Genomic DNA, 24,255 nt, shown 5'->3' with positions numbered 1-24,255 from the left:
GGTCTCGCATCTGCACCCAGGGTTTTCACAAAATGCCTGGCAGTTGTCGCAGCATCGCTACGCAGACTGGGAGTGCGTTCCCTTATCTCGACGATTGGCTGGTGAAGAGCACCTCAGAGGCAGGCGCTCTACAGTCCATGCTAGAACTACTGGGTTTTGTAATCAATTATCCCAAGTCCCACCTTGTCCCGGTTCAGAAATTGGAGTTCATTGGAGCTCTGTTGGACACATGGACGTCTTGAGCTTATCTTTCCCAGGCAAGGGCAGACAATCTCCTGGCCCTGGTGTCCTTGGCTCGAGCATCTCAACAGATCACAGCTCGGCAGATGTTGAGACTCTTAGGGTACATGGTTTCCACAGTTCATGTAACTCCCATGGCACGCCTACATATAAGATCAGCTCAATGGACCCTAGCTTCCCAGTGGTGCCAGGCCACAGGGGATCTAGAGGATGCGATCCATCTCTCCACCGACTTTTGCGGTTCCCTTCAGTGGTGGACCATTCGATCCATTTTGAACTTGGGATGTCCATTCCAAATTCCTCAGCCGCAAAAAGTGCTGACGACGGATGCATCCCTCCCGGGGTGGGGAGCTCATGTAGATGGACTTCACACTCAAGGCACTTGGTCCTTTCAGGAAAAGGATCTTCAGATCAACCTCCTGGAATTACGAGTGATCTGGAACGCTCTCAAGGCTTTCAGAGATCGGCTGTCCAACCAAATCATTGTAATTCAGACAGACAATCAGGTTGCTATGTATTACATCAACAAGCAGGGGGGCACCGGATCTCGCCTCTGTGTCAGGAAGCTGTCTGGATGTGGCTTTGGACGCACCATCATGGCATGTTTCTCGAGGCCACGTATCTGGCAGGCGTAAACAACAGTCTGGCCGACTGGTTGAGCAGGATCATGCAACCTCATGAGTGGTCGCTAAACATGGCTGTTGTTTACAAGATCTTCCAAGAGTGGGACACCCCCTCCGTGGATCTTTTTGTCACTCAGACCAATCACAAAGTCCCTCAATTCTGTTCCAGACTTCAGGCCCACAACAGACTAGCGTCAGATGCCTTTCTCCTACAATGGGGGACAGGCCTTCTGTATGCGTATCCTCCCATACCTCTAGTAGGGAAGACTTTGCTGAAACTCAAGCAAGACCGTGGAACTATGATTCTGATTGCGCCCTTTTGGTCCCGACCTATCTAGTACATCTCCATTGGATTTCTGCATCCCAAGTGCATCACTCTGTACATCTTGACGTTACATTTTAACTCAGATATTTTTCATACGAGAAAACATAATTACAAATTTTCTTTAAAAAATTGTGTAGTGCTCAGAGTGAGTAAAGTGCCTTACACTAAAGATATGAATACCAGTTAGTGCACTTAACTGAAATCCATCATCGCACCAGATGCCTTCTCCTCCTGCCCTCAAGCAGGCAGTAAATGCTGAATATTTGAAGAAAACAAAGTTGGATAAAAGATATTTGGCTGCAGTAATCTCAAAATTGTCTCTAAAGTCTCAGTATCCACAACAATGCTTGCTTGACAAATCATTAATAGAATCTATATCCTGAGATTATCAGATGCCCAAAAACAATTATAATGAATTCAAACCACTTATCTTGAGAAGGTTCTTCCATTGAAAATCCCACTGGTATCCAAATGTTTAACCTCAAATGGTGGTGTAAGGGAAGTGCAATGTGAAAGTCCCTGCAATCAAAACTCAATCTTCTTAACTGTTTTCGATGCGGAATCACATTTCACCGTTGACGGCGTCTTCAGGAGAACAGAGCTATAATCCAAACACGTTAATAATACACTCGTAACCTAATATTAAAAAAATATATTTTTTAAAATTCCACAATAACCTTGTCTACTAAACATTCAGCTAACCCAGAGACGGCTGTCCTACCAGCTCTCTTCCCTGCTTCATTGGAATGCCGACACATCATGGCAGATGATGGTAAAAACATTCACTAGGATGTACAATAGCAGTTGGGGAAACACAACTCGAGATGGCCGTGTTATGGCAGAAATGCCTTCATCAGGAGTTCAACAAGCTATGAGCACAACTTACTGGCTCCCAGCTGTGCTCATAGCTTGTTGGGCTCCTGATGAAGGCATTTCTGCTGAAACACAGCCATCTTGAGTCACGTTTCTCCAACTGCTATTGTACATCCTGGTGATAGTTTTTATCGTCATCTACCTTGATTAATAAATAGAAGTGACTATTTTATTCTTGGACTCCACGCCTTCTTTGAGACCTCACTTTTTCTTTGCTGCTTGTACATCCATGAGGTTTGTTCTCCTTAGTTTGCCTGATGAAACAGTACGGGAATTATCATTTAAATAAATGTACATTCCTAGATGCTATGGACTAGATTCAGTAAATGTCACCCAAGTTTGTGTATACAAAAAATGCACATGGAACACTATTTTATAAATGGTGCTCCAAGTTGGGCGCCATTTATAGAATAGCGCATAGTGCCAGGGTCTGTGCCCAAAGTTGGGTGTGAAGATTTACACCAACTGAAACCTGGTGTAAATCCTCATGCATAAGTTAGGCACGGATCACCTGAATTCAATAATACTGTGTACATCTTTAGTGAATGCCCATGACCCACCATGGCCATGACCCCTTTTCAGTTGGCGTCTCTGTAGAATAGCATTTAGTAAGATGTGCACGCAAACCCATTGGTGCCAGCTAACTGCAATAATTAGTTGTTGGTGCCCAATTATTGCTAGTTATTGGCTCGGCACACAAATTGGGCATGTGAACAATTTTGGTCGCCAGAAGATTCTTTATTCAGTGGGTGCTGACAGCCAACATAGTAAACAGATCATCAAGAATTATTAGGAAAGGAACAGAGAATAAAACAAAGAATATCATAATGACTCTATACCAAGTATTGCTACATTTTGGGATTTTTTCCGGTGCTTGTGACCTGGATTGGCAACTGATACTGTGCTGGATAGACCTTTGGTCTGACCCAGTATGGCAGTTCTTGTGTTCCTATGATCCATGGTGCAGCCACACCTTGAGTATTGTGTGTAGTTCTTGTCCAGTAAATCTCAAAAAGAGACATAGCAGAATTGGAAAAGGTGCAGAGGAGGGCAACCAAAATGATAACGGGGATGGAATAACTTCCCTCTGGGGATAGGCTAAAGACGTTAGGGGTCTTCAGTATTCAGAAAAGACAGCTAAGAGATATGAGAGAGTTATATAAAAATATGAGTGGAATGGTTGCTTTTATTGATTTGAAATAAAGACTTTGTTTAAGAAAACACTACTTGTGAGAGGACTCTTTTGGATCCACTGTCTGTGTGTTTTGTAATGATATCATGTCCCTTCCTTTTCCCCTTAAAAGGGGAACCAGGCAAGGATGTCCCCTCTACCCTCTTTTATCTAGCCTTCGTGATGTCTATCAGGTCAAACATCTCTATTCAAGTTAATGATGATTTCAAACTCTCAATTTATGCTGACGATATTCTCCTTCACACAACTGTAGCTTTCTTGCTCATTTCTAATTTGCATAGAATCCTTTTTAGCTACAAAATTAACTAGGGTAAGTCTGCTGTTATGCCAATCATACTCTACGTTTTCAAACATCACCTTTCTCAATTCCCTTTTACATGGGAATCTTATAAAATTAAATACCTTGGTATCTGGTATAGTAATACAATCGATAAAACTATACATCTAAATGCCTTGTCTTTACTATTCATAACCACATTCACTTTAGATAAATGGTCACCTTTATATCTCTCATGGTGGGGTAGAGGTGAGGTGATTAAAATTATACTTGCTCCTAAGCTAAATTTTATATTTAGTATGATCCCCTTTGCTTTCCTTTCCAAGTTTTACAAACAACTGATAGTAAAATTTCAAAACTTTCTCTGGCGAAATAAGCCTTTCCTTCTATCCCTTCAGAAGCTAAAAATGAATAAGCTGAATAGCAGTATCAATTGACCTGATTTTAGAACATACCACTTAGCCTTTAGAATGTCACAAGCCATTTACTGGTATCAAAACTCAGAAACGTCTGATCATGATCACCCAAGAGGCTAACTTTTGAAACAAAACTAGTTCATCCATGTCCTCTCTCCCTTTCACTATCCTGATCATCTTCAGTTAATTAAAGCCACAATTTTTACTGTAAGAGAATGTAAAAATATTTTATGGCTCTCTAGTACCTCTTCCCTAAAATCCTCTATCTGGTTTAACTCTGATTTAACAACTCCTCGTTGAACTGGCTGATATGGCGTGAATGCAGGGGTATGGTCAGTGTTCCAAATCTTCTCTAATAACAGCATTCAGTCCATTAGAGACTTGAATCTTCTTTATGGTATACTTCTACAACAATATGATTTATGGCTTCAGTTACAAAATTGTTTACTAGATACTCCAAGCGTGTTCTTAATCTCACTAACAAACTCTGATCTCTTCTCCTTATGTCAGACAATGTGTTTAGGTAGTGAAAAAAAAGCCTCTGATATAAGAAATTATATGAATATTTATCAAATCCATGTACAAAGTTAGAAAAAACCTGGAAGAAAGAGTTTGATTTACACTTAGATATCATAAACTGGCAAACATTTTGGTCTAAGTCAACTGTCCTTTGCTGTCTGCTGGGATTACACAATTTTCCTTTTCCAGCATGCACAAAGCATATTGGGCTCCTTCTAAAATAGCAAAATACACAAGGAATCTCCTTCCTCCTTCTTGTTGGTCTTGTTCTGGACAAAAAGGATTTCTCTAACATCTCCTATTCTGCTTCCCTAATGTGAATAATTACTGGTCAGCGGTCTGGAAATGATTTCCATAATCTTGTCAATTGATGCCAATATTAACATAGCCTACAACAGTGGCGTAGCGAGGGCAGCTGACACCCGGAGCGAGTCATCGCGGCGCACCCCCCCTCGGCTCGCGCACCCCCCGGAGCGTATTCTTACCACTGGCGCTCCGCCCCGAGTGCACGTCGTCGCTGGGAGCTGCGTCGGCTCCGCTGGTTCCTTGCTCTCTCTGCCCCGGAACAGGAAGTAACCTGTTCCGGGGCAGAGAGAGCAGTGAACCAGCGGAGCCAAAACCCCCCTAGCGGCGTGCACCCGGGGCGGACCGCCCCACCGCCCCCCCCCCCTTCCTACGCTACTGGCCTACAAGATAATTAACATAAGAACATAAGAGTAGCCATACTGGGTCAGACCAATGGTCCATCTAGCCCAGTATCCTGTTTTCCAAACAGTGGCCAAGCCAGGTCACAAGTACCTGTCAGAAACCCAAATTGTGGCAACACTCCATACTACAAATCCCAGGGCACGCAGTTGCTTCCCATGTCTGTCTCAATAGCAGACTATGGATTTTTCCTCCAGGAATTTGTCCAAACCTTTTTTAAATCCAGATACACTAAGCGCTGTTACCACATCCTCCGACAAAGAGTTCCAGAGCTTAACTATTCATTGAGTGAAAAAATATTTCCCACCGCACCTTCAGGGTACACTCCCATGGATCTTCCTCCACTCCCATCCCACTGTCTGTTGGAGTTCCCCAGGGATCTGTCCTTGGACCCCTTCTCTTCTCAATCTACACCTCTTCCCTGGGCTCGCTGATCTCGTCTCATGGTTTTCAGTATCATCTTTATGCTGATGACACCCAGCTATACCTCTCCACACCTGACATCACCGCGGAGACCCAGGCCAAGGTATCGGCCTGTTTATCCGACATTGCGGCATGGATGTCCAACCGCCACCTGAAGCTGAACATGTCCAAGACTGAGCTCCTCGTCTTTCCTCCTAAACCCACTTCTCCTCTTCCTCCACTCTCTATCTCTGTTGATAACACCCTCATCCTCCCCGTCCCATCTGCCCGCAACCTCGGAGTCATCTTCGACTCCTCCCTCTCCTTCTCTGCGCATATCCAACAGACTGCCAAGACCTGTCGCTTCTTCCTCTTCAACATCAGCAAAATTCGCCCTTTCCTCTCTGAGCATACCACCAGAACTCTCGTCCACGCTCTCATTACCTCTCACCTTGATTACTGCAACTTACTCCTCACCGGCCTCCCACTCAGCCAACTATCCCCCCTTCAATCCGTTCAGAACGCTGCTGCACGTCTTATATTCCGCCAAAACCGATATACTCATATCACCCCTCTCCTCAAATCACTTCATTGGCTTCCGATTAGATATCGCATACAATTCAAGCTCCTCCTCCTTACCTACAAATGCACTCAGTCTGCGGCTCCTCACTACCTCTCCACCCTCATCTCCCCCTATGTTCCCGCCCGTAACCTCCGCTCACAGGACAAAGCCCTTCTCTCAGTACCCTTCTCCACCACTGCCAACTCCAGGCTCCGCTCATTCTGCCTTGCCTCACCCTGTGCCTGGAACAATCTTCCTTTACCCATACGCCATGCCCCCTCCCTACCCATCTTCAAATCTCTGCTTAAAACTCACCTCTTCAATGCTGCCTTCGGCGCCTAACCGCTCGAGAAATATAGAATGCCCCAATCTATCCACCCTATCAGATTAACTGTTCACTCGTCCTCTAGATTGTTCACTTGTCTTTAGATTGTTCTCTTGTCTTTTAGATTGTAAGCTCTTTGAGCAGGGACTGTCCTTCTATGTTTAAATTGTACAGCGCTGCGTAACCCTAGTAGCACTTTAGAAATGTTAGTTAGTAGTAGTAGTAGTAGTAGTAGTACTATTTCTTTTAAAAGTATTTCCATGTAACTTCCTCAAGTGTCCCCTAGTCTTTGTACATTTTTGGAGCAAGTAAAAAATCGATTTACTTCTACTCGTTCTACACCATTCAGAATGATTTTGTAGACCTCAATCATATCTCCCCTCATCCGTCTCTTTTCCAAGCTGAAGAGCCCTAATTTCTTTAGCCTTTCCTCATATGAGAGGAGTTCCATCCCCTTTATCATTTTGGTCACTCTTCTTTGAACCTTTTCTAATTCCGCTGTATCTTTTTTGAGATACGGCGACCAGAACTGAACGCAATACTCAAGGTGTGGATGAACCATGGAGTGATACAAAGGCATTATAATATTTTCGGTCTTATTCACCATCCCTTTCCTAATAATTCCTAGTATCCTGTTTGCTTTTTTGAACGCCGCCGCACACTGAGCAGAAGATTTCACCGTATTATCTATAACGACACCCAGATCTTTTTCTTGAGCGCTGACCCCCAAGGTGGACCCTAGCATCAGGTAAATATGATTTGGATTATTCTTTCCAATGTGGATCACCTTGCATTTGTCCACATTAAATTTCATCTGCCATTTGGATGCCCATTCGTCCAATTTCCTAAGGTCTTCCTGCAATATTTCACAGTCTGCACGTGTTTTAACAACTTTGAATAGTTTTGTATCATGTGCAGATGTAATCACTTCAATGTCATTTCAATTTCCATATCATTTATAAATATGTTAAATAGCACCAGTACCAGTACAGATCCTCCACTGTTCACCCTCCTCCATTGAGAGAAATTACCATTTAACCCTACCCTCTGTTTTCTTTCCAATAACCAATTCCTAATTTACACCAGAACCTTGCCTTCTATCCAATGACTCTTTAATTTTCTCAGGAGTCTCTCATGAGGAACTTTATCAAAAGCTTTCTGAAAATCTAGCTACACTTCATCAACCAGCTCACCTTTATCCACATGTTGAATCATGCCTTCAAAGAAATGAAGCAAATTGGTGAGGCAAGACCTCCCTTGGCCGGTCCCATACTAACTCTGTCCCATTAAAACATGTTTGTCTATGTGTTCTGTAATTTTATTCTTTATAATAGTTTCTACTATTTTGCCTGGCACCAATGTCAGGCTTACTGGTCTATAATTTCCTGGATCACCCCTAGAACCCTTTTAAAAAATTGGCGTCACTTCGGCCACCTTCCAATCTTCAGGTACTATGGATGATTTTAATGACAGGTTACATATTAATAACAGCAGATCAGCAATTTCATGCTTGAGTTCTTTGAGTACCCTTGGATGTATGCTATCCGGTCCATGTGATTTACTATTTTTTAATTTGTCAATTAGGCTCAGTACATCTTCCAGGTTCACCGAGATTTCTTTCAGTTCCTCTGCATCGTCACACTTGAAAACCATTTCCAGTATAGGTAGATCTTACATCTTCTTCTGTAAAGACCGAAGCAAAGAATTTATTCAATCTCTCCCCTATGACCTTGTCCTCACTGAGTGCCCCTTTTGCTCCTTCATGATCTAACTGTCCCACGGAATCCTCACAGGCTTTCTGTTTCTGATGTACCTGTAAAGGTGTTGCTATGAGATTTTGTCTCCACGCAGGGCCTCCGAGAGGGGGGCAGGTGGGCAAAATTCCCCTGGGCCTGGCTGTGGCTGTGGCACCAGTAAGCTTTTTCTTACCTGCTTCTGTGTCTGGCCTCTCCTGATCCTGTGTGCTGCCCAGGAGCCGGATGATTGCATTAACATGATATCACGTTAATGCAGTTGTCACTGATTCAGGGATAGTGAGCCCTTGGACTGCTGCCGGCAAATAGTAGCAGCAGGTGAACCGGCACAAAAAAGCACTGCTTTTAGCCTTCATTATCAATGCTTTGCATCTAGCTTGACACTTCTAATATTACTTCTTATTTTCTTCATTTGGATCCTTTTTCCATTATTTGAAGAATGCTCTTTTGGCTCTAATAGCTGGCTCCTGTGATACACACACAAGGATTAGTAGGACTTGCTTATCCTCTCCTATTATGGCTGATATCATTTGACTGCACCTTTTCTGAGTTCACATTCAAAATTTTTCCTTATGGTAGTTGTCTAGGGTGGTCCCGGGGTCCACTTCACAGAGGCAGTGGGTTCCCAAAGAATACGCAATCCACACAGATTTGGATATATAAAGTATATTCTATTTGCATATATGTATTGGCTCACAGCACTTAGTACAGGAAAAAGGGTACAAGCTGTCTTGGTGTGTGTGTTTAGAGGGAGGGAGAAAGAAAGGATAGGGTGTTTGTTCATAGGAAGAAAGAAACCTTGGACTAGGGCTGTCTGAGAAGGGGGGGAGCAGAGCCAGGTGCTCTGGTGGCTAAAGATGGAGGTGTGCAGAGAAAGAAGAAGAAACTGTTGCACACACCAGAATGAGAGAGAAATCTTCTTTATTTGCCAGCAAACAAAGTAGGACATCAGCTCTAGCTCTCTCTGTGTCCTGTCCTTCTGTGTCTCTTCTGAGCTCTCTGGATCCTGCGTCTCCTGTCTTCTCCTGTCTGTTGTCTCTCTCGTCTCTGCTCCTTCTCTAATGTAAGCTGCTTCTGCTCTCCTTTATATAGGGTCCTAAACCCTTCTAGCCCCCCTTTCTCACCAGATGGTAAAGAATAGATTGATTACCCTGTCTTGAACTAATTATCTCTACACATTTATTCAAAAATATCAGTTACATAGGTTTGAGATATTTACTAAACTGACCTATGACCTGGGACCTCTCAAACTAGACAATGTGGCACCTATCTCCTGCATTTTATTATTATTCACATAATCAGATTCCCGGTTAACTTCATAACTTGAGCTGGGTTCATTGAGGGGCTAAGGGGCCAGTCTTGCTTAATGGCACACAGACATGGTTTGTTATTACTTTCAGAAGACCAGTCCTACACTTAGCTATAATCAATCAAGGAGAAGACTTGACTTTCCCTGACCTCTTTCACCTATTAGCTTCATACACAGAACTAGCTAGGACTGTGGATAATTCAAACCAGATGATGACCTCTTAAACTGCAGACAAATCTCACTTGAAAAGTCAGACAAAGATGTAACACTGAATTGAAAAGATATTCTACATAGAAATAGAACTTATTAATTAAACAGAATAAAACATATTTTAAAATAAGCAGAAATCAGAATTCCTTATAAGACAAAATCTAACTTATCTAGAATTATTTAAATCTACTCTATCTCCTTCTAAACAGCATTCAGTCTAATCTTTTAAAACAGCTTGCTTGCTAATCCCCTCGAGATTGTCCAGTCTGCCTTACTCAGAATGGCATCCAGATGTGGTAAATAATACCTATGAACAATCCATCACTCAAAAAGGGACAAAGAAAGTTTCATTTCTCACTGACCTTTCTAACCTCTAGTCTAGCAAAAGCTAGACTTCTGAGTAATTAAACCCAGATGGCATTCTACCACTTTCTAGGACTGAACCAAACAAACAGAATTAACAAATTAATATGATTTCTCTGCCCAGGCTGCCTCAAAACAAATACAGCCCAGCAGAGTCCCGTGCCCTCTGCTGCAGGGAGAAAGAAAGAGGGAGACCTAGTGCCCTGGACACAGAGAAGTGCCCGGGGACAGAGAAAGGGGGGGGGGCAGTAGACCCCAAGCTGAGCTCTGTGCTCTGCTGCACAGAGAAAGACAGAGAGAGCGGGAGAGCCCTAGTGAGCTCTGCTTTATACCTAATAAGAACTGAGAGGGAACAGGAGCAGAGAGAGATCAAAAACTTCTCTTTCCCAGTTATTTCCTTTACAGAACTCCAGATACTTTCTGAAGTCAGGAAAGGTGACAACTTTGACAGGTTGTCCTGGAGCCACACTGTCTAGCTTTGGTTGCTCTGAAGCCCTGCTCCCAGATGGAACAAAAGGTATGTTAATCAAGAGTAATTGAGAAACCAAAGGGCTATCAGGCCTCTCTGAGCACCATTTGGCCCATTTCATCCTCAATGGTTCCTGCAGGAGAGGGGGGAGAGTTTATCAGAGGTCAGAAGGTGGTTTAATATTGTCAAACTGATTTCATATTAATATAAGTATGTCCAGCAATAATTTTGACCTCCTGCAATCCTGACAGTAGTCACCCTTATTTCTATCTAACTTCTGTTACTTTATTTTATCTGCCTATCATATGTTCCACCTCTGCTTCAACTCTAGGTTGTCTATTAAGATTTTTTAAATATGTATTTTCTTGACATTGTAAGTAGCATTCTGTTCCATAAAGTGTATTTTTATTTGAATACTAGTAAAAAAGGCCCGTTTCCGAAACCAATGAAACGGGCGCTAGCATGTGGTTTTTTTTGTGTGTGTGTGTATGTGTCACAGAGTTATTTTGTGTGTGTGTGTGTGTGCTGTGCTGTGCTGGCAAAGTGGGTTGGATTGGTGTGTGGCTTTGAGGGTGTGTTTCTGTTGTATTGTGTGTGTGTGTGGTTTTGTCTGTCAAGGAGGTTTGTGGAGGGGGGTCTTTCTGTTGGTGAAATGTAAATGTAAATTTTTGCACATACCCACAGCAGGAATATTCTTCTCTCATTCCAGCGGTGGTTCTGTGCTCTCCGTGCTGCACAGATAATGAGCCATTCTGCTGGGGAATGCTCCTCCCTTATTGTCACGTAGTTTCCTCTGATTGGTCCGTCTTACGTTGCCTAGTGTTGCCTGGGAACGGTGTTGTGATGGTCCTTTGTGTTTCAGAATGTTGAGGGTGTTTTTTCTGATTGGTCCATCATGTGAGGGCGGGGCAGAGAGACATGGTCAGTGTTGAGGCTTCACCACCATGAATCCTTCAGTGACTGACTGAGTGACTTCAGAACGTTGTCTTCAGAACGTTGAGGGTGAGTTTTATTATAGTAGATGTTTAGTGTCGTAATTGTCTATTGCATATGTTTGGCTTATTCTTACAGTCTACCGCCTTGGGTGGATTTCTTCATAACAATGGAAAAATAAAGCTTAATAAATAAGTTATAGGTGGATTAATTTTCTTATTTCTATACCAAAGAGAGAACTATACTGTTAACACTATTCCTATTTTACTTCCTGGAATGAGCTCTGTACTGAATACTGACACTTACCAGGGTTGGAAACAGAAAGCTATCAACTTCTATTTGAAGATTAGTTTTTTTTTTTTCAAGTCTGAACTCCAAGCCTAGGTTATTCCATTGCTGGAGTGTAACTATGTAAAGCTCAATAGATCTCCATCTTTTTTATTGATCAGTTGTTTGGTGGGAATAATCTACTTAAAGCCTTTGTTATTACCTCAGAGGTTTGACTGAATCATACCAGTCCAATTGACCAACCAGATGTGCAGATGTATTATATCTTATAACCTTACAGGTCATAACCAGGAACTTAAATATCACTCTTGTATCAGGAGCCAGTTCAATTTTGCAAGGGATGGTCTAGTGCTTTCAGTCTTCTTACTACCTGTTGAGACCTGGGCTGTGGAATTCAGATTAACATGTAACTTCTATTACCCACTGCAATAGGACTACTACTACTACTTGTCATTTCTATAGCGCTACTAGATGTAGGACCATATATACATAGCATATTGCAAAACTGAAGGCTTAACCTAAGGTTTCAGCTGTTTTACTAAGCAGAGCCTAAAATATGTGCTTTATGATACTGTCATTCATGGCAGCTAACTTTTCAATATAATTGGGAGTGCCAAATACAACACAGATTACCTCTTCTAGGACTGAGTGAGGGAATTTGCTTGATGTTGGAGACACTCAGGGGGGTAATGCTATATATGGCGCCTTAAAAATTGGCTCCATAAAACCATGCGGTTAGAGTGATTCTATAAATTACACTTAGAGTTAGTTGTAGTTTATAGAATACACTTGCGCATCGTGACTAAAATTTAGGTGCACCCATTTAGGCCACCTAAAGCCAGGCCTAAATACTTGTGTCAAAGTTAGGCACACATTGGGCGTATTCTATAATAGTGTGCATAGTTTTTTGAAATGCCTACAACCCACTCATTCTATGGCCTCACCCTCTTTTTGACTGTATGAGTTAGAATTTACATGCACTGTATTATAGAATATGCCTAGAAAGTTGTGTGCATAAATTCTAATTAAAGCCAATTAGTGCCACTAATTGGTTCTTAAGTACCAATTATTGATGCTGATTGGCTTGTTAATTAAGTTGTACATGCTATTTGGCCATGCGGCCAAATTAATGTGCACAAATAAAGGCACCATATATAGGATTTGGGGGTCAGTGCCTACTGTTCTCACAGAGTTGGCTTATGTTCTGCCATTACCTGTGCTCCAGAATTCCAGAAGAATCTTAAACTCCCAAATCACACATCTGCTCTTTGAGTGGAAAACATTTTCCGTCCAGTAGAGTGTGGTTAGAATTCATCTGCTAGCCTAACTCCCCAAAACAAATTGCCTCCATCTTGTGAGATTTAAAAACCAATTCACTGTTCCTCAATCACCTTGCTTGTAACCACCTATTGTGTATGTAGCTAGTCAGTTGCCTAGAGTAAGCGCCATGGAGTAGGGATAAGGGTACAAAATCACACTTCTTGGTTGAGGTACAGGGCCAGGATTGGTTACACCAACAGGCTGAATAAGCAGATCAGATCTTTAGCAGATAAACTCCACACAATAACTCAGGTGACTCGGTGCTCATTTTTGAAGCAGATGGACATCACAAAATGGCCAAAAAATCCATCTGCCAAAAATGTCCAAATCATGATTTTCAAAAGGCAGAAGTTAGATATTTTATACTGCAGTTTGTCTGAATAGCAAGAGGGCATGTTGGAGGCGTGTTTTGGGCAGGACTAGGGGAGCCCAAAATTAGGACGTCTTTCAGTGATAATGGAATGTGAAGAAACATCCTTGTCTAAAAAGGACGTTTTTATGCAGACCTGTTTCAGTCATGTCCAGTATACAAAAAGGTAGCTGCTGATTGAGCAGCTGACTGCTGGAAGGATGAAGGCTTGACCCCTCCATCTCCCAGTAGTTATTGACCCCCCTCCCACCCACTCCCCTAAGAAGTGAAAGCGACAGTGGATACCAGGCTCTGTGACAGCTTCCGTTATGGCCATTTCTAATAGAGGAACAAGCAAGTGTAAGGGGTGCCTGGTGGTCAGTACAGTGGACTTTGAACAATGGGACCGAGATGTAACTCTCACTTTAACTTTTTTTTTCTGTACAAATATGTGAGCCCTTCTGGCACATAGAAATATCTACTGTACCTGAATTTATAAAACACCTACAAGCTATTGTGGTGGTGTACCTTTATGTTTAGTAGATTTTTATCTGTTCCCGGAGGGTTCACAATAACATATAAAGGAATTAGGGTGGGATTTGTACCTAGGTCCCATTGCTTAAAATCCACTCACTGACCACTAGGCTGCCCCTGTGTTCTGCAAGGGTTGTCTGTGTGCTATTTTTGTACTATGACAGACAGACATTTTGATGCCTGCTTCAGGATAGTTCAACTGGGGGTTGTAGCTGTAAATGGTTGCAACCATACTTAGAAACATAGAAACATGATGGCAGATAAGGACCAAATGGCCCATCCAGTCTGCCCATCCTCAGTAACCACTAACTCTTCCTTTTTCCTAAGGGATCCCACGTGCCTGTCCCACCCTTTCTTAAATTCTGACAGTCCTCGTACATTTATGACATGAAGCCAAAATCTTGCCTTGGACCAAGCATTCAGTCTGAACAGAGGTAGTAGCTGTAATGGGAGCCGCAGCTTTAGGGGCACAATATTTGTTTGCCATACTTCAAGTATAGGAGCTTTTTGTACCTGTGGCTAAAAAGAAATAGAAAGGGCTACCAAAGTCCCAACCCTATTTTTTCTTACACCTGTTCTGAGGTATACAGGAAGCAGGTAGATTTATTGTGAGATCTAGGAGCCTGTTCAGATTTACTCTGTGGATGTGGTTCAGTGTACTTCCTTGCCTATTATTGGGAACAAGTTTAAGGGAAAGAGAAGGTAAATTAATATCCTTCTATTAGAGGTATATAAAAGAGTAACAAACTTGTATATATGTTAAACAAGATTCTTTTAATCTAAAACAGAAAGGCACCTGATACAAAGTAGAAGGCTATAGAGCTACTGCAGTCAGAAATGATTTGCTTTCAAAAAACATATTCAGTACTTCTTATTTGTATCTATGCAGTGCAGTTGGTAATTTAACAGGCAAGATTTTATCAGTGCCATTTACACTTACTCTTTAGCCAGCAGCCAGGTTAGTTAGATGTCACCAGTTCTGGAGATGTTAATCAGCTCAGAAAAGTGTGGTAAGGATTTCTTCTGGGTGATGGCTGCCATATATATATGTATATATATATGGCAGCCATATATATATGTATATATATATATATACATATATATATGTATATATATATATACAGTGGGGGAAATAAGTATTTGATCCCTTGCTGATTTTGTAAGTTTGCCCACTGACAAAGACATGAGCAGCCCATAATTGAAGGGTAGGTTATTGGTAACAGTGAGAGATAGCACATCACAAATTAAATCCGGAAAATCACATTGTGGAAAGTATATGAATTTATTTGCATTCTGCAGAGGGAAATAAGTATTTGATCCCCCACCAACCAGTAAGAGATCTGGCCCCTACAGACCAGGTAGATGCTCCAAATCAACTCGTTACCTGCATGACAGACAGCTGTCGGCAATGGTCACCTGTATGAAAGACACCTGTCCACAGACTCAGTGAATCAGTCAGACTCTAACCTCTACAAAATGGCTAAGAGCAAGGAGCTGTCTAAGGATGTCAGGGACAAGATCATACACCTGCACAAGGCTGGAATGGGCTACAAAACCATCAGTAAGACGCTGGGCGAGAAGGAGACAACTGTTGGTGCCATAGTAAGAAAATGGAAGAAGTACAAAATGACTGTCAATCGACAAAGATCTGGGGCTCCACGCAAAATCTCACCTCGTGGGGTATCCTTGATCATGAGGAAGGTTAGAAATCAGCCTACAACTACAAGGGGGGAACTTGTCAATGATCTCAAGGCAGCTGGGACCATTGTCACCACGAAAACCATTGGTAACACATTACGACATAACGGATTGCAATCCTGCAGTGCCCGCAAGGTCCCCCTGCTCCGGAAGGCACATGTGACGGCCCGTCTGAAGTTTGCCAGTGAACACCTGGATGATGCCGAGAGTGATTGGGAGAAGGTGCTGTGGTCAGATGAGACAAAAATTGAGCTCTTTGGCATGAACTCAACTCGCCGTGTTTGGAGGAAGAGAAATGCTGCCTATGACCCAAAGAACACCGTCCCCACTGTCAAGCATGGAGGTGGAAATGTTATGTTTTGGGGGTGTTTCTCTGCTAAGGGCACAGGACTACTTCACCGCATCAATGGGAGAATGGATGGGGCCATGTACCGTACAATTCTGAGTGACAACCTCCTTCCCTCCGCCAGGGCCTTAAAAATGGGTCGTGGCTGGGTCTTCCAGCACGACAATGACCCAAAACATACAGCCAAGGCAACAAAGGAGTGGCTCAGGAAGAAGCACATTAGGGTCATGGAGTGGCCTAGCCAGTCACCAGACCTTAATCCCATTGAAAACTTATGGAGGGAGCTGAAGCTGCGAGTTGCCAAGCGACAGCCCAGAACTCTTAATGATTTAGAGATGATCTGCAAAGAGGAGTGGACCAAAATTCCTCCTGACATGTGTGCAAACCTCATCATCAACTACAGAAGACGTCTGACCGCTGTGCTTGCCAACAAGGGTTTTGCCACCAAGTATTAGGTCTTGTTTGCCAGAGGGATTAAATACTTATTTCCCTCTGCAGAATGCAAATAAATTCATATACTTTCCACAATGTGATTTTCCGGATTTAATTTGTGATGTGCTATCTCTCACTGTTACCAATAACCTACCCTTCAATTATGGGCTGCTCATGTCTTTGTCAGTGGGCAAACTTACAAAATCAGCAAGGGATCAAATACTTATTTCCCCCACTGTATATATATATATATATATATAATATACTAGCCGTTAAGCCCGTAACAACGGGCTAGTTTTTTGTTTTCCTATGGCCTCCCCCCTGTCCACCATCCCTGCTCTCTCCCCTGCTCTCCCCCCTTGTCCAGCAACCCTCCTCTCCCCCCTCCCATCCGCTCCATCCACCTGTGTCCATCAACTCCCCTACCCTCCATCCTCGGGCTCCCATCCACCGCGATTGTGACCTCCTATGCCCTGCCGTCCCCGCCGCTGCCATTTCTCCGTCCCCCCCCCCCCCGGCATCACCCCCCTCTTTCCGCCGTCGTCGTGTCGTCAGTTCTCCATCGCTGCGTCTGTTTCCCTCAGTTCCGCCCCCTCCTTCCCTCCCTGCTCCCTCCTCCTCCGATTTCCACGCCCATCTCCAAGCCCTCCTCCCTATTGGACTGTACTGCTGGTGGAGGCGTGGCTTGGACTTCTACACTCTCAGCGTTCCGACTAGAGAGTTGCACGGGGACAGAAATCCTACCCATCCCCGCCCGTCCCTGCTGGAATCTTACCCGTCCCCACCCATCCCCGCTGGAATCTTACCCATCCCCACCCATCCCCGCAAAAATTTAAACCATCCCAACCCGTCCCCACCCGTCCCCGCAAGAATTTAACCCATCCCCACCCATCCCCGTAAGAATTTAACCCATCCCCGTAAGAATTTAATAGTACATAAAAGAAAGTTCCAGTCAGCTCCCTTTCTGGATTTGAGCCACAGCACTGTAGGCAAGGAAGGAATGGAAGTTGGAACTTGGAACACTCTGGTGCCCACATGTAAGATTTGTCTCTGATTCACTGGCAGTGTGTGCTGAGAGGCTGCCACATGCACGCGCCAGTAGGTCAGGTGACATCTGATTCTCGTGCCTGTGTCAGAGCTGAGGTCTGTGCACCAGCCTGGGAGCAAAGAGGATTAATAGTAACATAGTAAGTGACAGCAAATAGACCTGAATGGTCCATCCACTCTGCCCAATAGTCACACTCATGATCAATTCATCATTAAATCAACGAGTGTGATATTATATACTTGATAATGGTCTTTCTTTCGTGTTTCTAGAACAAAGACCACAGGAGTCTATCTGGCCCCATCCTTATGTTCCAACTGCTGGAGTTGCCATCGAAGCCCACTCCAGCCTATTCATGTTCTCATTTGTGGGACACAGACCGTAAAAGTCTGTCCAGCACTGTCCTCATGTTCCAGCCACTGAAGTTGCTGTCTAAGCCCTTTCCAGCCCATCCTACACCAGATTGCCATGTATGAGACACAGAACATACAAGTCTGTCAGGTATCAGCTCTAGTTCATCACAGCCAGAGTCGCCATCTAAGTGTCACTTGACATATCCACACACATGCAGCCATTTAAGGTTAGCTTTTATATAACTTCCATTTTCTAATTAGAGATCCTCTGTGTTCATCCCACGCCTTTTTGAATTCCGTCATCATTTGTGACTCTACCACCTCCTTAATGGAAGACTTTCCACATTTATGCTGTTAAAGCAAGGAAGAAGAGGAGGAGGAGACAGCACTCAAATAAATTGGTATTCGGTAGATGAGAGGCTGGTGCAGGTGCAGCTTACACTTCCACGGGAAGCCCACAGAACTGGTTCCATCCCCGCGGGAACCCCGCAGGAACTGCCTCCGTCCCCGCGGGAATCCCGCAGAACTGCTTCCATCCCCGTGGGAACCCCGCAGGAACTGCCTCCGTCCCCGCGGGAATCCCGCGGGTTCCGCGGGATTCCCGCGGGGACGGAAGCCGTGCAGCTCTCTAGTTCCGACTCTACTGCGCATTTGCAAGTGAGTCGGTCACTTGCCGTTTATATGTTGGAGATATATATATATATATATATATATATATATATATATATATTGTAGCTGGGTCGCCCATCCAGGACCCAGCCAGGCTCGACCCTGCTTAGCTGCCTCTTCCTCTTCCTCCACACGACTGTTGCCTTCACTCCACAGCAATCTGGTTCCTCTGAGCCTTGGCTCCAGGCCCTGTGAACTCCCAGGACTTCCTCCTCCCTCCGTTCCTTTCACAGAGGCACATTCAAAGCCCAATGTTTATAAGTAAGAGCTTTTATTTTCTTGCTTCTAATCAACAAAACACCCTTCACTCCAGGTTGTTTAGGCTAGCAGCCCAGAGCACAATTCAGGTTCAACACAGTCAAATTCAGGTTCAAAAACAGTCCATATAACTTCACTTCACTTTAGCTCAGATTACTTCACTTAGGGAACAGTACATTATCAGAGGGAAAAACCAAATAGCTTGGTAGGTTGCATCCCAGACCTTTTTAGTATGAAACAGTTTACACAGTCTTTCTTGCACCTTCTTACAGCACGGTTACACTGCTTTATTCCCACCTGGTTCAGGCTGGGGTTTCAATTGTGCCCAGCTCTCTTTCTCTCCCACAGGCTGCATCTGTTTCCTCTTTAGTAGAGATTTCCCCCAGTGCCTCAGCCTCTCTCCTCCGGTCTTCCACCAGTCTCTCCAAGGTACAGCTAGCCACCCTCTTACAGCAGCTTTTTGGGTTTGAGCCAGGGCTCCAATCTCCATCTGTTCCTCTCCTAGTCCTTCAGTAATCTCCATTTCATCCTCCTCTTCAACTTCCCCCGCCCCCAATCTCTCCAGCTGGCCCTCATCACCTTCCTCAGAGACCATTTCCCAATCTTCTATCTCCTCTCCTAACTCTTGCACAGCCGGGTGGGGAAGAGAAGGATTCTGGGACTGGTAGTTCCTCCCCTTCTTCCTTAACCCAGCCAACCTCTCTGCATCCGGTAGCCCAGCTTTCTGAATGTGGGTGTTGTGCACAGGAAATCTGCCCCGTTGGGATTCCCCGGCTCCCTGTACCCCCTTTCTTCGTGCCTTCCCGGATCCCCTTTCACCTGCACTCTCTCTCTCTCTCTCCCGCAAATGCGCAGTAGAGAGCAGCTGTTCTGCATATGCGCGGCATGTCACAGGTCTCGCCCGACATCAGCTGATCATAACCGCAACACCTACTACTACTTATCATTTCTAAAGCGCTATACTAAACATACACAGCGCTGTACAGTGACCCTCCTCTTTCCCCTGCCCCCTCCAGCCACCCATGTCCAGCGTCTCTCCTCTCTCCCCTGCCTCCCCCTCCAGCGATCCATGTCCAGTGACCCTCCTCTCCCCCTGCCCCCTCCTCTCTCCCTTGCCCCCCCTCCAGCCACCCTGCCCCAAAGAATTTGCTGAACAACCTGGTGGCTGGAGGGGGGCAGGGGAGAGAGGAGAGTCGCTGGACATGGGTGGCTGGAGGGAGGCAGGGGGAGAGGAGGGTCGCTGGACATGGGAGGCTGGAGGGGGGCAGGGGAGAGAGGAGAGTCGCTGGACATGGGTGGCTGGAGGGGGTCAGGGGGAGAGGAGGGTTGCTGGACATGGGTGGCTGGAGGGGGGGCAGGGGAGAGAGGAGGGTCACTGGAGGGGGGCAGGGGAGAGAGGAGGGTCGCTGGACATGGGTGGCTGGAGGGGGGGCAGGGGAGAGAGGAGGGTCATAGTATATAAAAGTGTACTGTAGACATCCACTCTCATTTCTTGCTTTGGCTATTTCATTACATTTTTCAGAACAAAAATGTTGCCCGTTTTAACGGGCTTTATGGCTTGTATATACATATATGTATAGCGGAGATTGGGTGGCAGAGCCGGTGGTGAGGGGTGGGGCTGGTGGTTGGGAGGCGGGTCTAGTGCTGGGCAGACTTCTACAGTCTGTGCCGTGAAACTGGCAGATACAAATCAAGGTCTGGTATACACAAAAAGTAGCACATATAAGTTTATCTTGATGGGCAGAATGGATGGACTGTCAGGTCTTTCTCTGCCGTCATCTACTATCTATCTATCTATCTATCTATCTATCTATCTATCTATCTATCTATCTATCTATCTATTTGTTCCTGATTCCTGCACACTTTACTCTCAATAATAGTCTCTCACTTGAAGCTGAAGGAAAATCCAGAAAGCTCTCCAATCTCTCTGATCTCCCACTTCTCACTATCAAGTACTCCTAGAGTTGGGGGGATGGAAGAGAGTGGGAGACATGCTGGCCCTAGGGTGGGGGGATGGAGGGGGAGGAGGAGGGAGGGAAGAGTGGGAGACGTGCTGGTCCATGGGTTGGGGGATTGGGGAGGGAAGGAAGAATGATGGATACATACTGTCCTCAGGGGGAGGAAAAGAAGAGAGAAGGAGGCATGTTGCTGGAGAGGAGAGGAGGAAGCGAGATACAGATATGCTGGCCTTGGAGAGGGGGTGGTACAGGAGAATTTGGGAAGATTTGAGGGGTGGTATGTGACATGAGGAGGGATAAGGGACAGACAGGAGATGCTTGACATGGGGAAGTATAAGGGACAAACAGGGGTGATGCTAGATATGTGGAGGGGGCATAGGGACAGAGGGGTGATGCCACCAAATGAGGGTCACAGGGTCACAGAATGGCAATGCTGGACAAGACAAGAATAGGGTTAGAGAGTGGAGATGCTGAACATGGTGGGCGTATAGAGGCAGGGACACAGAGGAGACGCTGGACAGGGTGGATAGGAAAGTAGAGGGAAAATGGATGTTGGTCATGGAGAGAAAAATGTCAAAATGCAGGGCCACCGAGAGACTGATTATTGGCCTGAAATCTCCAGTACAGTAGTGGAAAATCTCCAGCTTTTGGATGGGCACCCTTGGCATCTCTAAGATGTGATCTCCTGCTACTGAAAGACCAGTCTTGCTATAAGAGCTGCAAAATCTCACAGCTGTTATCAAAAGACTGGTCCTGTGGCACCAATAGATGGCATTTTATTAAGGTGTCTCCTGCTGCCAATGGAGGGGACGATGGCTTGTTGGAAATGTAGGTGTGCCAGGAAGTGGAGTATGCAGGGCTGGAGGCATGTTCAAAAATCTCCCTTTCAAAAATTGAGCAGCTCTGCTATGTCTTTATTTTTTTTTCTCCAGAATGAAGCATATGCCACTTCAAAGTATAAAGGAATACATTTTGGTAATCGTACAGCAAAACGGACTGAATCCAAGAAATGTGAAGGACCTGGACCTGGAGATTATGAAATAGATCAGTAAGTGATAAAATACCACATTATAGCTCCTTCCCTCACACCCAACCCTACAAATAAGTGACGTTCAGTAAGTTTAATTCCGTTGATTTCAAAAGCTGTTTTAACTCTAAAAGTTCAGGCTTATCCTCAGCTTTTTTGCCCTCCACTCAGATTCTATTCTCTTTTGTTTTGGTGCAGTAGTTTTAATTCACTAACGTGTGCTTACCATAGCAAAAAAAGGGCTTGTCATGGGGCGTGCTCAGGCATCCCGAGATAATTTTTGCTTGTACATGGTTGATGTGTGAGCCCTTATTGCCTACATATTGGGTGGCAGTAGGGGCTCACGATCTAATAGGAAAATGAGTGCATGGCCAATAATAGTGAATATGGAAATATTTGCCATTTTACCCCTGTGTAAAAATTGCCTTAGTGCTTGGGAATGACCTGCATAAGGATGCGCTAAAGCCACTTTTTACTGCAGGTTGATAAAAGGGCCCCTTAGTTTTAGACATATTTTATAAAGGAAATCAGTTTTGTTTTTCTCTTCAAATTTGAAGCTTTAATGTCGGCTTTAAAATGTTTTCCATTGGAACCGTAATTTGTCTGTAGCAGGGCCATAGCCAGCTGTCTGCTTTTTATAGGGGGGGGGGGGGGGAAGGCGGGGCAACTCATTTCCTCCGTAGCCCTCCCCGTGTTAAAAATAATACCTTTGCTGGCAGGGATGCCAAAACCTTGCCAACCAAAGAGATTCATTGTTGAAGCGCCACCCCCCCCTCCCCCCCACTATCCTCATGTTGCTGCAGGACAGAGAAAATCAGCAGTGTGCTTCCAGATGCCGACGCTTCGACTCCTCGTGCGTGCTCAGTTTATGCAAGGCTATGCTCAGCCTACATGTATGCCACACTTGGTGCTTAATAGTAGGCACCAAATTATAGAATGAGGGGCCTAGTTCCTGGTAAAACTCTTCACACTATTTTACATTTTGTACATTTTGCTGTCTAAAAAATGCAATTCAAAATGCATTAAAGGAGATTTTTTTTCACTGATTTACACAACATACTTTATCCTTTCCTCATGAAAAAACAATATAGAGATATTCATAAAAAATATAATAAAAAAGACTTGGCTGCATAAGTAAACCCAAATTAACTCAGTTTCACAAAATTGCCTTAACAGGGCCATTAAAAAGTTAAATAGAACCCCCTGTGTCCAATCATAGTACTTGAGCTAATTCTAATACTTCTGGATGAAAAATCAAGCCCTTTCTGTTGTATGTAATGAATTTGAAGCAGAGGTCTAAACATCTGAATTATGGAGCTGCTGATAAAATTCCAGGATTAAATTATTCAAAGGTACAGATAGGGGAAAGGCTATAAGAACATTTTGCTATGTTTGGATGTCTTTTGGACCACTATCATGCCCATCATTGTAAAGTGAAGAGATTGGCACTACCAAGATGCAGAACCGGCTCATGGGATAGTGGTGCTCTAAGCCAACATGCTTTGGTGGCACCCCCTCCCAATTGCATTGTTTCCGTTGCTCCCTCCCTTCCCCCCACCCACCCCGGTCCGGTCTCTCTTTCCCCTGCCTCTGTCCCTCTCCTCCTGGGTCTGGCACTGCTTCCTTACCTCTCTCACTCCTTCTTGATCCTATAAAGTTTACATTGGTCGCCAGCAGAAGCAGTAGCATGACAGGCTGCCTTTGGCTAGCCCCTGGATCTTCCCTCTGCCATGTCCCGTCCACAGGAAATTGCATCAGAGGAGGCAAGGCATGGCAGAGGGACGACCTGGGGCTGGTCAAAGGCAGCTTGTCAGGCTACTGTTGCTGCCGCCAGCGACCATCGTAAACTTTAGAGGACCGCAGGAGAGTGAGAGAGTTGAGGGGGGCAGTGCCAGACCTGTGGAGAGGGGGAAGAGAGAAGGGGAGAGCTTGGACTTGTGGGGGGGGGGGGGGTGGAGGAGGAGGAAGAAAAGGCTTAACCTGTAGACCACATGAGGTCAGAGCTTGGGTATTTTGGTGCCCTTAATCGCTGGCGCCCTGGGCCAGAGCCTCACCTGGTCCAATGGTTAAGCCAGCCCTGCTAAGAATCAGCCTCCATCCAGCTGTCCCTCCAAAGTCAATTGCCATAGGCTAAAGAATTTACTGAGGAAGGTGACTCTGAGGCCTTACATTGATATAAAAGAAGTACAGAGGTTTCTGGCTGGGTAAAATGTTGACCAATGCTTTCAAGATTACTTTTTAAATATTGCTTGAACGGGATGGTGGCAAGAAGGAGTTTAAAGCTGAAGGAAAGCCATATAGGTGCTCATTTTCAAAGGAGATGGATGTGTTAAAATGCCTAAAAAAGTCCATCTGCTAAAAACATTTTGGAAAGTCAGAATTTTGACATTTCACACTGCAGTTCATCCAAATAGCAAGGGGTGTGTGTTGTGGGTGTGTTTTGGGCGGGACTAGGGACAGCCCAAAAGTAGGACGCCCAAA

At 44.6% G+C, this 24,255-nt stretch overlaps 1 protein-coding gene across 1 annotated transcript in view; it reads left to right on the top strand.

Annotated features, from left to right (window-relative positions):
• STPG2 (sperm tail PG-rich repeat containing 2) overlaps positions 1-24,255 on the top strand; it is an 873,622-nt gene that overhangs the window by 134,219 nt on the left and 715,148 nt on the right. Inside the window, exon 5 of the mRNA XM_030190712.1 lies at positions 21,680-21,795. Coding sequence (XP_030046572.1) covers positions 21,680-21,795 — 116 coding nt within the window. The remainder of the gene's footprint in view (positions 1-21,679; positions 21,796-24,255) is intronic.

The sequence above is a fragment of the Microcaecilia unicolor genome, chromosome 2 (assembly GCF_901765095.1).
Source record: "Microcaecilia unicolor chromosome 2, aMicUni1.1, whole genome shotgun sequence".
NCBI lineage: Eukaryota > Metazoa > Chordata > Amphibia > Gymnophiona > Siphonopidae > Microcaecilia > Microcaecilia unicolor.
This window is presented reverse-complemented; position numbering and strand designations above follow the sequence as displayed.